The sequence below is a fragment of the Gallinula chloropus genome, assembly GCF_964237585.1.
Source record: "Gallinula chloropus genome assembly, chromosome: 12".
NCBI lineage: Eukaryota > Metazoa > Chordata > Aves > Gruiformes > Rallidae > Gallinula > Gallinula chloropus.
Genome location: NC_140097.1, coordinates 19,477,290 through 19,491,130, shown reverse-complemented (window position 1 = coordinate 19,491,130; position 13,841 = coordinate 19,477,290). Strand labels below are relative to the sequence as shown.

Genomic DNA, 13,841 nt, shown 5'->3' with positions numbered 1-13,841 from the left:
GGGTGGCTGTGGTGTTGCCAGACATCAGACAGGGCCACCTCTGCTGCCTGGGCCTCTCTTGGAGACCCGGGGCCAAAGCTGTTACCTCTGGCACAGGCTCATGGAGAAACCATGCAGATGCTCAGGCAAACACGGATCCTGGCTGCTGCCCTAGCAGGAGATCTGTATTCTTGGCTCTTTGACTGTGGGAACATCCTGTTGTAGCCACAGAGGAACATGGGGCTACAAACACATACCGGTATTTTTGCTCATATCGGTGGTTTTGCCCATGGGAATATGAGACAGGACTGCAAGGAAGGAGATTACTCTCCCTCAACCAACTCATAATTCTTGTGAAGACCAGGAGGCACTTATTCTGATTTTCTCTTCCAGACCAAAAGGGATTTTATGCCATCAAAGTTTTGGGTTTGGTTATTTTTTAAAATTGCATTAATTGGCCTAATAGAAAAGCAGGACTGATCTGATGTTTGAATTTATATTAAATTTATATTAACACACATTAAAATACAAACCAAAACAAAAACCTCCCCACATTGCCCATTAATATTTGCCCTCATTATTGTAGTACTGCTGCAAAGGGGGTAATTTTTCACTTGCTCTGCCAAATTATTGGCAACCGTGTTGTTTATTTGTTAAATGTTTAGGAAAAGAAATGAGATCTTGGATGCATAATTTTAATATTTTTTTCCCAGTGAACTGGGACCAGTGAGAAATAACAGCATCAGGGAGGTGCCATATTTGCAAAAATTCTGTACCAAAACCCTGCTATTAATTTACTGGCATTAACTTGCCTTTGTAGTCATATATTGGTCTGTTTTTAAAAGCTGTATAAATTGAATTGAAAAATATATTTTCCAGCTGATATAAGCTCTGTATAACTTAGCTATGACCTCGCATCCAGCTATGTTGATGAATTTTTAAAGTGTAAACTAGAAAATAATCTGACAGCACACTTTTAAAACGGGGTTAGTAGCAATTGTCAGTGCTATAAGTCAGTTTGCCAATCACATGGTGGTCTTTAAGTGGAAAACACTGTGCTGTTTAGCACGACATATTTCTGATCCTGTCAGAGAGCCCTGATTGCTCTCATTCATTTCTTTGCTTCCATCTATATCCAGCAAACTTAAATTATCACTGGACAGGAATCTGCTTTATGTACTCCTCTGGCATAAGCAGCTGTGGCCCATGATCAGCTTGTAAGGGAAAAAAAAAAAGCCCTTAGGGGCTTTTCAGCTGTGTTATCTCAGCTTCACAGCTGAAGTGACCGCAGGTGATCTCCCCAAGCTTTATTAGGCAGGGCAGCTGCATCTGGTCAGTGTAGAACATGGGGCAGCCTCAGAGGGGGCCAGTGCTGGTATTGCCTTTGTTCTGAGGTACCAGCTTAAGCTTTTCTTTTAGTTTCTCTAAAAAGTTTTGGTTTATTAATTATCATGCTAAACTGGGGAGAATATGGATGGATTTGGAGGTACTGTTGTTTTTGGAAGTATTCTTTTTGGGTTGTTGTTCTTTCGCTGCTGGGAATGGTTAGGTAATGCTTGTTACTGTAGCCGAGTGCTGAAACAAAAGTAGCTCTTGCTACCTTTAAGTTCTTAAAACCATTTAATAATGGTTTTATTTTATTGTATTTAGGGAGAGATGCTTCTACTGGATGGAGTAAAACTAAAACTGCTTGGCTGTTTTGTTTTGGTTGTGTGGGAGTATTTTTTTTGAAATTCTCTTGCAGGTTCTAGTGCTTTGTTTCAACTACCTGTGTTTGTAGAGAGATGCATGCAGAGCTGAATATAAGTAATCTGAAAAGAAGTTGATTTACCTTATTTAGTTTTAATGCTGTTGCCTTTTTTTCCAGATAAATCAATAGTCTTCTGTTGTTGTTGTTATTATTATTACTATTTTTTGTTGTTACTACTTTTAAATAACCATGAACTGTGTATGTGATACAGCTGCAGTTTTACTTTCTCCTTTTCCTCAAGCTGAAATTAAGGGAAAATGCAATGATAGAATACTTGTACACTTTTTTTAACAAGATAAACTAAGATACTGACTTGGCTTTCTTCTACTCCAAGTGTTCTTGATAAAGTGAAATGACTTGTAGATGAACAGAACAGCAATGAAGTAAGACTGAATTGATGAGCTAAAACATTCTTTGTGAAAGCAGGTTGTCTGTATGGTAATTGTGGTAATTCTGTAGTCACTGTTTAGTCCACATTAGGCATTATACGGGTACCACCTCAACAGGGCTTGGCCCTAAGTTCCTGCTCAAAATAGATGGAGTAAATAAGTCATTTGTTTGGCTGATACACAGAACAGCTTGAGCTGGGTGCCTCTGAAGAGGGATCCTTGCTGCAGATTGTGCCCCCTCACTTATACCCTTGCAGATAGATTTCCTGTAACATACCACCCATCATCCTTTTCCAAATCCAGGCATTTCATTCTGGTTGTTGGTCTCTTGATTTCTTACTGGTTTTCCTGGTCACTGGGCTGGCCACCTTCTGAAGTTACCTCATTCCTTTAGAATTGTTTCCTTTACTTCTTTTTTTCTTCATTCTGCTTGTGTCTGCTGGTGTTACCTAGTTTTGTACTTGCAAGGTTAGTTTTATCAGAAGGTTTACTCCTGGTCAGACCTTGTGCCCTTAGGCTCTGACTTCCTTAGTTTCTAATGCCAAGCAAGGCTGTCAGGATCCCAGCAGTAGTAACGTGGCAGCCTCTGCTCTCTGTGGGATGAGGCTTCTCAGCTCTCAAAGCCATTGATAGAAATCCTCCAGCAAATGATAAAAATCCCAGACCTTGAAGTTTGTTGGTTTCTCCTCTTGCATGAGTGTTTAAAATGTGTTTCTAATGGAAAAAGTAACGTATTTCAATGGTTACTGCTCAGTTGTGCTAGTACAGCATTTCCTAATTGTTCAGTTGCCATCTCTGGTGCTGTATTATTGGAACCCCCACTACCCTCTCAAACAACCTACTTATATAAATAGCTACCTTAACGGTCAAGTAACTAGTTTCTTAATGAACCCTTCCCTGAGCTTGTTTTAAATGCTACAGCCTGTGGAACCATTGTCTGTAGGGGAGATGAAGGTTGAATCATTCTCAGTCTGTGGATTTCTTCTCCTGGCTTGCTTATGCCAGCCTTAAATGTGAAATCCTCTGAGGAGAATCCAGGAAATCAATGTGTGACTCAACGTTACCTGGTGACTGTGGCACCTTTTTATTTTTATAGCCTCCTTACCTTTTTATTTCAGTTGGTCATTCTATTTTTAGATGTTTTAGATGCACCTGCAGCCGCCAGTGCGACCTAGTGAACATTGATCTGTGCTAGTAGCATTGCAACACTAACTCTACTCTTGCAGTATTTTTAACTACTTTGCATTTGCTTGCTTAGGAAGCCTTTCTACTCTGATATTTACTTAAGATTCTTACAACCAGAAGTTGTATTCCTTAATATCTGTTCTGGCTTTAGCAGAACTCTGTCTGTCTGCCTTACAGTAAAGTCAGGCTGCATATAATTGTGAACTTGTGTGTATGGACGCACGTAGTTTAGAAGGGGGAAGCTCCTTATCATAACTAAGCATTAAGTTTAATAACTTATGTCTGGATTTGCACAGTTCTTAGTGCTGTTAACAGTAATGTCATATTTATTCTGAATACTAGTAAGAATTTCCTAACTTCCATGCAAGTGCTGTTTCTTTGGTCGTTATTTTAATGACTCTGGAAAGGAGTAGCTGTCTTCCTGCCGGTGTGTTAGTGCTGTCAGGGTGTTGTGCAGTGTAGGCATGGTAGGGGAAGTCAGTATTTCACAAACGTAAAGGGAAGGTGTGTGAATAAGGTGGGAAAGTGCTTGGAGTAAGTACCTGACAATGTGCGGAGTAAGCCCAGAGTGTGCCTTAAAGCAGTGGGAAAACATTGTTGTGCTGAAAAAGAACAAGTGTCTGGATCAAGTAACAAATAATGCAGTTATTCTTTTTGTTTGATGAAACTATCTTTTTGTTAGGCTAAAATGTGGCCTATGTAATTATGTTCTAAGCTGTGAAGTGGGACCATCAAACTAGCAACAAGCTTGTCCAGAGCTCAGATGCTATGAGAGGAAAATTATGGCAAGAAGTCTTGATCACCTCAATAACTGAATAACATCAAGTAAGGAGGCACCACATGAGTTCTAATGCTGTTGTACAATTATAAATAATTTTTTTCCAAATTGGTTAGGAGCTTCTTGGAGTAGGTTTAAATAGAATGAATCTGAACAAGCTCTACTTGTAAGTGTAATGACACTTTTATTTGCATGTTTTAACAGATGGCAGTATGTAGCACTAAGTGAACTGTTGGGAGTGAACTGTAATTCATAAACAGTGTGTCCTGTGCAGCAGGAAATTGGGCATTCCCCTGGGAGCTCTTCCTGCATGGATGAGGTTTGGCTCTGTCATGAGCTGTTCCTCTGTAATTACAGCCTTGATGATTTCTGACCCTTAGATCAAAGGGACAGAGGTTTGGGGAAAGCTCCTGTAAGTTCTCAACCTGTGTTAAATTGGTTGCTGTTAACAACAAAAACTATAGCCTGGCTGAGGGTTTTTTTTTTTTTAATGCTTCTATTGATGAATGAATATCATCTGGTAATCTCTAAGTAGTGGAAAAATGGATCTAGTTTTTATGCAGACAAGGCTTTTTTTTCCTCCCCTTTTTCTCCCCTGTATGAGTATGGCTTTTGAAGCTGATGAACTAGAAGTGATGTCAGGTTCTTAAAGGTGAAAGGCAAGCAAGGAGAAGAAGCTTAAGATGTGCAGTGTGTGTGTGTGAGAGAGATCATTTAGTGTCCTGGGAAGTGAGATCCCCCTGAACAAGGGGTTTTCTAGCATGTAGCAGGCATCAGAGAAGAAGAAAGGAGGGGTTAGCTCTGTTTTAACAAAGGAGAATATAAGGTCTTGGAATCTAACCAGCAGTGTAGGGAAGTCAACATACTTTTCTTATTCCAAAAGCGGGTTTAAGACAAAAGCAGTGAAGGGAGAGAATGTATTAAAATATTAAATAAGCTGGGGGAGTGTGTGTGTGTTGAGGGGGTGGGGGAGGTGTGTTTGAGGCATTGCATGAACTTTTGGAAGCCAGCTTGTTGAGAAGTATGTCCAGTTACAGCTGCAGGCAGTCCTGGTGATGAACTCCTGACCTTAGTCACTGTTCTTGGAAAAAGTGGTTGGAGGGACTGCTCCTGAACAGAACTTCAGGGTTGGAAAAAAAAAAAGTTTGTGTTTAGTCTTTGAACTAGAGAAAGCTTTTTGTAAACTTGGGGAATCCTGGCTGTACCTACACAGCCACTGCCTGTAAGCTTTAAAGCAGCTGAAGGATGTTGCTGCGCTGAAGGTGGGAAGGTGACTGCTGAACCAGTGTTCCATCACTGGAATTGGTGTGAAGCTCCCTGGGCACCTGGGAATTGTCTGGAAGCAGTGAGTCTGGCTGGCTTCTGTTTTTTTTTCTGTTTCAGAGCTTGTGGGTGAACTGATTTGCCAGGACAAGTGTCATCAAGAAAAGAGATGACATTTTATCATAAAGAGATGAACTATTACTATAGGTTATTACTCAGCCTCAGCAGTAATGGTGCTAATGAGTCATCAGCAGAGTTCCTTGTTTCAAACAAGCCGTGTACTCTATTAATCAGAGTAATACAAAGCTTGTGCTGACACAGACAGTTCAACCAAACATCTCCACAGCTCAGACCTTTATGCCCTGCAGAAGTGCTGCTCAGAGTCCTCGGTGAGATCTGCACTGTGACCTGTGAGGCCAGTGGAGAGGCCTGACCCTCGGTGCAGTGTGCGTACGGCTCTTCTCAAGCACAAATGAGCATTAGGTGTGTGATTATTTCTAGGAACATAAGCCCTTCCAGACTGGCACTGCGCTCTGAAGATGTGATGTAACACTCTAAATAGGTATCCTTTTGGTGTGGTGCGTTTGGCAACGGCTTGATTTGTGTAGGTCGTGCAGGAAGCTGAGCTCAGTTTACTTAACTGCTGCTGAATCCCAGCCACTCGCAGGTAAACGGGCGTTTGGAGGCAAACCAGCTGTTCCTGCACCACCCCTTTCCCTGCGAACACCGGTGGTTTCATGCGTCGCTCTTGCTGAAAACCGGCTTTGTGCCTAGGGACGGGAGGGGACGCTTCCGGGGCTCGGCTGCTGTTTTGCCACGTTGCCGTACCCAAGAACAGGTGCTTCTAGATTCGGGTCCTGTTGCGTCCTGAGAGCGCGAGAAGGGCACAAGGGACGGTGCTGAGCGATGGATCGGGCGTCTTACGGCCGCCCGCATCGGGCGGAGATGCCGACAGCCCCGGGCGGGATCCTGCCGCTCGGCAGAGGCACGGGGGGGGCTCGGGGGCGCGTACCGCGGTCCGCACGGGACGTGCCGAGCAGGAAACGCGCGTCTGGCCCGTTCCGTCCCTCGGGCTGCGAGAACGAGAGAGGCGGCGGCCCGAGCGGTGAGGGGCCGAGGCGCTGAAGCCGCGCGTTGCTGGGGAGGGCGAGCGGAGCGCACCGCGAACGAGCCGCGCTTGGGGCGGCCGCTGGCCCGCTGGAGACTCGCGGCACGGCCGAGCGAAGCCCGAGCGCGGCTCCGGCGCTGCAGGGGCCGATCGCGCTCGGCGGAACGGGCAGCGGGCCGGCCCCGCCTGCCGGCTGCCCCGCCCCGCCCCTCTGCGGGCAGGCCCCGCCCCTCCGCCAGCAAAACAAACACGGCCCGGCCCGCCCGGCGGCCCAATGGCCGCGCGCAGCCGCGGAGGCCGCCCCGCCCCGCGCCCGTCGCCGCCAACGGGGCTTCGGCCCGCCCGCCGGGGCGGGGGCCAGGGGCGGGGCGCCGCCGTGTGACGCGGCTGTTGCGCGGCGCTGCCATTGGCCGGGGGCGCGGGGGCCGGGCCGGGGCGGACGCGGCGGAGCTGGCAGCGGGCCGGGGAGACGGCAGCGGCCGGGAGGTGCGCGCCGGCCGGGGCGGCCATGAGGACCGAGATCTCCACGGCGGCGGCGTTCGTCACCCGCCTCCTGCGGGCCGCCGGCGGTATCGGCGAGGAGCAGCTCCGGTGCTTCCGGGAGTGCCTGCAGGAGGCGCTGCGCGGTGAGCGGGGCCGGGAGCCCGCGGGCCGGAGGGAGGGCGCCCCCCCCTGGTGCGGCCGGTCGCCGCCGCCGCTTCAGCCCCACGGGGCTGGGGGGTTCGGCGGGGGTAGAGGGCGATGGGGCTCCGCGGTAAAGCTCCTCTTTGTTCCCCTCCCGCAGAGCACTACAAGCACCACTGGTTCCCCCTGGTGCCCTCCAGGGGCTCCGGGTACCGGTGCATTAGGATCAACCATAAGATGGACCCCTTGATAGGAAAGGCAGCGGCGATGATTGGACTGAGCCACGAGAGACTCTTCCAGCTACTACCCAGTGAGTTGACTCTTTGGGTGGACCCTTTCGAAGTGTCCTATCGCATAGGCGAAGATGGGTCTATCTGTGTCCTTTATGAAAGCCCCCAGCCTGGTGGGAAGACGACCAAGCCGCTGGAGAGCAGGACCAGCTGTAAGGAGGAGTGGAGAATGGGCAGATCCAGCCCTTCCAAGAATTACAACATGATGACGGTTTCTAGTTAAAAACCACTGTTCCTTGTACAATTATGTATGTATCCCGATCTCCTGGTAGATGTAGATGTAGCTGAGACTTTTGGGGTTTAGTTGTAGTCATAGTTGTAGTAGTGCTGCCGGTTTCTGTGTGGCCAAGGGCTAATGTACAAAACAGTTCTTTACACTGCATGTTACTTTCTGGGTTGTGTACTGTAAATGCACTGTACAGTCAGTTGATTGTTTTACACATTTATATTTCCAAAAACGTTTTGGTTATTTGTAATAAAAAGCAATATTGTAGCATTCTTTATGATGGATTTTAGTCAAGACTAAAACTTGCTGAAACATTCCTGAAATTTGCAGAGCAATAACACAAAAGGGGGGTGGGAGGGATCTAACAAGCTGCACATAAATCTTTCTGGTGATTTGTCTGCACGGACTTCTCAGGGTCATTCAGGTTTGGCTGTGAGGCACAAATGACAAAACTCTTGCTTTTTCCTTTTTCAAAGCATGCATTTGTTTGAGGGCTAGATTCCATTGTGCCCCAACACTGACAAAAAGGAGTGGGGAATTAGTTTGTGGTGTTACTTCTGTAGTTATTGGAGTAGAACAATAAAGACTTGCTCAAACTGCTTCCCACTTGTTTCATGTGTGGTTTTTCAGATTTGGGTTTTTGTTTGGTTCCCCCCCACCCCAGCCTTTTAGGTTGCTCTCAAAGCTTACTCAAGCCGTTTCTAATCATCACAGGTAACTTTGCAATTAGAACAGTGTAGCTGTGAACATCTTTGTTTTAGATCATCACAGAATGCTCAGCTGGCTGGCTGTGTTTCTGAGCAGAGCTGAACAGTCTGTGTGGAGCTGTGTGTTTGTTTTGTTCTTTTCAGTGTGTGCTGTATCAGGCCGAATGGAAGCAACAGAACTCTCTGGCATCTCAGCTATTGTAAAAACAAAGGCTGAGTTTATTGGGAAACTGAGTTTGTGTTTAAAACTTCAACTTGAAACAGGAAGCTGGAGTGAAACATTGATCAGTAACGTGAAACTACCTTGACTTCTGGAAGGTAAAACCCTGCAGTTTCTGGTGTCGAGTTCGTTCTTGTTTTGTCAGCATCTCTGCCAGCTGGGTACAACTTTTAGTAAAAGTTTTGAATACAGTGGATTTGAATTAATATCAGAACTTTGTGTTGCTGGTTTACTTGGAGACTTTTAATATTGATATTCCTGTAAGGGATTTGATGTACAGATCCTGGGATTCCTTTCTGTGATGCAGTGGTGTGTGTGTGTCCAGCTGCAGGGGGCTGCGTGGTGTCTTGCGTTGATGGATCTTTGGATAGCCTGATGTTGGAGTACACTCGAATGCTTGATGAAAGAGAGCTTTGTGAAGCATTAGTATGTCAGCAAAGTAAAAAATACCTTGTGTGATGTCAATAATGTGGTAAAACATACAGCAAAGAAAGGGCAAGTCTGGGCAAACTGGAAAGGGTAGAACTCCAGCTCACAGGTAGAGGTGTTTTTCTCTGTTTGCATTTGGAGCAGCTGTGGCTTACATCTTGCTGTTTACCTTATTATCTTGGAGGCAGGCTTCTCTTGTAGTGTTTGTTCATCTGAATGAAACGCATAGTGCAATTTTCTTAGTGATTAAAACTGTAAGAACTGATTGTATCTTTCTAGTCTGTCACTCCAATAAATAAGTTTGGGGTTACTGTAACAAATGGGTGTTGAAGATCTCTGGGCAAATTGCCTCTATTATACAAGGCTGAAAAATCAGTTCTTGCGACATTGTGGGGTTTTTTCTCTGGTAGAATTACCTGCACTGACTGTTTGTTTCCACAGGGCCTCTGAGGGACATACCTGACACATTTGTCAGTAATTGAACAGAATAACCTTAGCTCTGCTAAGGGTAAGATGCCTTTGATTAAATTTCATTTGGAAGCTAATTGGCCTTGCTGCACGTGGTTTGTACAGCCTATCTGGAAAAGATGTAGTAGGAAGCTTTTAGCTTAACAGTGGATTTTACATAGCAGTAGGTGGAGTTAAAGATGATTTGGGGCATGGGGTATGATTTCCACCTGTCTTTCAGTTTTTCAGGTGTTTCTTTCTTGCACGGTGTGTGTGTAAAGTTAGAAAAGAGCCTGGATTAATCCAGCCGTGGTGAAGTCTGCTTATTTATTAATCCTATCATGTTCAATGAGAGATTTTGCATGGTATATAATATCATGTCTTAAGTATTCTGTGCTCTACACAAGTGTGATAGTCGTTATTGAATGGGACACTTGTTAGTGTAACTCAAGTTCAATTTCATATCCTTAAGCTACAGGCAGAGAGCTGAAGTTAATCTGCAGACAAGGGGGTGGAGGAGAGTGGGGAGCTTGAAGAAACCGAGGTAAATAAAATACTTGAGCTGCATGTAAATTTGCTGTAATATCTGTGACATCTAGAAGTACATTCCATTGCTTTTAAAAAAAAGCGTCAAAGGCCGCCTAAGAGCACAAAGGGTGTTCTGAGGTAATAGAGCTCTTGGTGGTAAGCTGGGAAGGAAGTAAATAAAGTTACCTTTGTGCTGTCCATAAAGCTGCTGAGTTTTGCATTCTGCCACTAAACAAACAAACCAAAATCTTAACATGTGTAAAATCATGTGCTTGTTGCATGAGACTGACTGCATCTGTCCATGATTTAGGACATGCACATTTGCTTCTTTCTCTAGAGCTTGCTTTGCTGTGAAGACAATTAAATAACATTTCTTTTAGAGTTGTAAAACCCAAGAGAGACAGAAGATCTCATTAGTTTAAATAGCCTGACTACTTAGGCATGGCAATTCCTATATATTGCACCCCTGACTCATTATTTGCAATTAAGAATGCAGAGGTGCAGTTTTGATCTGAAAACTTGGAGAGATGAGGGTATTGTCTGTACTGTTTCAGATTCTGTCATCTTCTGCTATCAGGTATGTTCAAATAGGAAATTTGGTAGATCTTTTTAAGTTTAATTTCCCACCTTTGGTGTCCTTATTTCTTTACACTCAAGATGAAAGAACCTTTCAGTGTGGCCTCTTGTGTGCACTTTGTACTGCAATCATATTGTCTGGCTTTTTAATTTAAAAGGTTAAAAAGATTAGGCCTTTCAAGTTTGAGTGTAAATAATTTTATTTTAATTAGGGATTACATATATGCTTCCTGCAAACACTCCAGTTTATGGGGTTTTTTAATAAGTGCACGAGAACGTGCTCTGAAGAAGCGAGTGCAGTGAACCAGCTGGTCTGGATCACCCTGTTCCCACCCGTGTTTGCTGTTCCACCAGCGCTGACGGGACTGAGATTTCCACTTCACTGACAACAATGTAAAGTTACTCCAGATCTACTAGAGACAGAGTTGCAAAATGGGAAGTATTTCACAGGAGTCAGTTTTCATTCACATAATGCATTCTTTACTGTGTGGGTTTTGTTTAGAATGGGACATGTTTTAGGTGAAATGCCTTATAAAGGGCTAAACAGTTACTGTTACTGCAATTACTCACACCAAGGACAAACCTCAGGTTTGTTTAACAAAGACCTTTCCTGTAAAACTGTGTTGACTGGCATTAACGTTATTGTTCTCCTTTTAATGGTACTAGTTCTTAAGAAGGGAATTAATACCTCATTAATTATCCTTTTTACACTTAATCCATGATTAAAAGTGGTATAATTTCTCCTGCAATTAGTAGTTACCTTTTTCTTTTATATATATATATGTAAGATACCACTCTGAAGGTTACAGTTACTCCCACATGCATCAGAAATAGTCATAGGGGTCTTGCAGATATCCTGAGACAGGTGTCAAAGACGTTTTTTAGACCTTTTGGTTATGTTTTTTCATATGAAATTCTGAAAATTACCTTGATTACATCTGTTTTAGCCATAAATATATTAGAAGTCTCTCATCCTCATGTAGTACAAAATTACCTGCGTTATCAAATACAGGTAGGTGATATTTATTGAACATACACAGCTTTTTGCCTCACCTTCTGCAATTTTACTGTATTTATCTCTTTACTACTAGAATTAATTTATTTGCTGATGTATTTAGAAGGTCAGTGCTTTTGCACAGCATTTTTCTTGACTATTTTAACCATGGAATTTGCTTTCACATTTTTAGCTTCCTTTAGATTAACTTTTTTTACTGAACAATAGTCCAAGCATGTTGTCTCTTTTCTGTTTCACCTTTTTTCCTTCCTTGTATGGCAGGGAGCATGAGTCAGGACCTTGGTCTCATCTTCATTTCTGCCTTGCATTGTATCAGTGAAGCACCTCAACAGTCATCTGTTTGGCTTTGTGTGATTCCTCCAAGCTGATGCATGTTGCCAGGGCAGAGTGGGAAGACTTTATTGTTGGGCTGGTAGAGGCATTCTGCTTCTTGAGCAGTGAGGTTGAGATCTTTCACTGTCACCACACTTGCTTTTTATAAATTACTTTTGTGGTGTCAGAGTCACTTTTGGTAATTTTTATGCTGTAAGAGTAATAGGCCCATCTCTTTTCATTGTTTTCTTGCTGGGGACTAAATTTATTCCAGTAATAACAGTGGCATTTTGCTTTCAGTTATAAGGCTATGTAAATTTTTCATTGGGAAGTAAACTGCTGGGTTTAGCTTGTAATTTGGGTGACTTCTTGTGGGGCCAATATATTTTAATTGAAATGGAATTGCATGGAGAAAATCTTTCATCTGCTTGGGAAAGTCAGTGCACTGAGATTCAGCTGCCCCTCATTTGCAATCAGTATGACTGATGGGTCTCTAAAAGGGTGAGGAAGCAATGAGAATGCAAATTAAATTGTGATTTGTGACAAACTTGGCTTTATTGTTTTATGCTATTGGCCCCCAGATTATTGGTGGTAATATTTGTATAAGCCTCATTAGCAGAATAAGCTGTATAGTATCAGTTGTTCTCCCCAGTGGTTCTTAAAAATCCAGAGGAAAAAACCCCAACCAATTGTAAAAGATGATAAACATCCATTCAGTTAAATTAAACAGCAAATCAGCCTGACAGAGTTGCAGATATCGCTCCTGATAAAATAACTCTGCTCTGCTTTAGTAGAAAGAAAAATTATATTTCAAAATGGTTCTATAATGTTTCAAGGAAACCTCTCATGTTAAATAAATACCCCACTTAGGAAAAGAAGTTTGTAGTCTTGGAGATAATGCCCAGTATGAAAGTTCATCTTTGAAATGCAACACATTTAAAAGAGAAAAATGCATCTATGAAAGTATAAATACAGTCTTTGTAGGCACTGTGGTGTAGAAGCTTTGAATATAAACTCTGTGGAGCATAAACTCTTATAAACTTGATTTGTAGTTCAGTAGTAACAAGAACAATCAACCTCATAAAGCAGATTTTACTATAGAGGTTTCATGACTGCAGTATGATGTTTGGGATGATGATGTGTAGAGTCCAGTCATGCAAACTGCTGTTAAACTGATCGCCTTCCACAGCTGACAGCAGTGACTTTTGCATCAGATGACTGATATTACTTGTGTACCATTCCCAGGTTTGTCTGCTACGGGAAAGAAGAGTGAACAAACAAAAAGAAAACTGAGGAAAAAGGCAGGTATTCTGTACCAGAAAATACTTCTCCATCAGTCTGAACACTGAGCCCTGGTTGTTCCGTGCTGCAGAGAAGGAAGGTCACTGGATCCTCGAACAACTGCACTGGTACTCACTGTAAAATGAAGTCAAAGTGGAATTCTTTCTTCCACGGGGCCTCCGAAGCAGAAAGGTACTTTCCTGTTATTTAGAAATATTTAAAAATTGTCTCAAATCCTGAGAAATCATGTTTTTTGCGAGGTCTGAGTTTTGTTGCACGTGAGTAAAATGCTAATGAGTATTCCTGGTGCACAGCATCTCTATATGCTGTGCTATTTTAGTAACTGTACACTGTGACATGAATATGCAATTGACACTTTGCACTAGTCCCCTACATGTTATTTATACAGCGTCATCAACATCAAAACAGGGTTATGTGAATGTTTCTGCTGCAAATGTGTAACCTGAGGGCTAGATTTGCATACAGGCACATGTAGGAGTGATGGAAAAGAATGTAAACTCTGCTGGTTTGCACTTCTGTATCTTCTTGTAATGGATTAGAACAAAAGCTGCCCCCTTACACTTGCCTGCTCTTACTTTCTGAGTTTGGATTTTCATGTGTTGTTAGGGTGACAGTGTAATTCTTAGGGTGGAGAAACATATATGAATATAAATTCTAACATGTATGATGACATAACGTTTCTAGTGGTCATAATAACATACTACTCATCCAGA

General features: G+C 43.3%; 1 protein-coding gene across 1 annotated transcript; it reads left to right on the top strand.

Annotated features, from left to right (window-relative positions):
- The first annotated feature begins 6,841 nt into the window (after positions 1 to 6,841).
- LOC311195990 (protein BTG1-like) lies at positions 6,842 to 8,183 on the top strand. The gene is made up of 2 exons (XM_084269475.1): positions 6,842 to 7,078; positions 7,237 to 8,183. Exons 1-2 carry the CDS (start codon positions 6,961 to 6,963, stop codon positions 7,587 to 7,589), a joined length of 471 nt encoding a protein of 156 aa, XP_084125601.1. The 5' UTR covers positions 6,842 to 6,960; the 3' UTR covers positions 7,590 to 8,183.
- The last annotated feature ends 5,658 nt before the right edge of the window (positions 8,184 to 13,841 follow it).

Excerpts from the sequence above, each read along its gene's own strand:
- LOC311195990 (XM_084269475.1), top strand. The coding sequence starts at position 6,961 with ATGAGGACCGAGATCTCCACGGCGGCGGCGTTCGTCACCCGCCTCCTG. Across the intron at positions 7,079-7,236 it reads CCTGCAGGAGGCGCTGCGCG|AGCACTACAAGCACCACTGG; the intron begins GTGAGCGGGGCC and ends CCCCTCCCGCAG.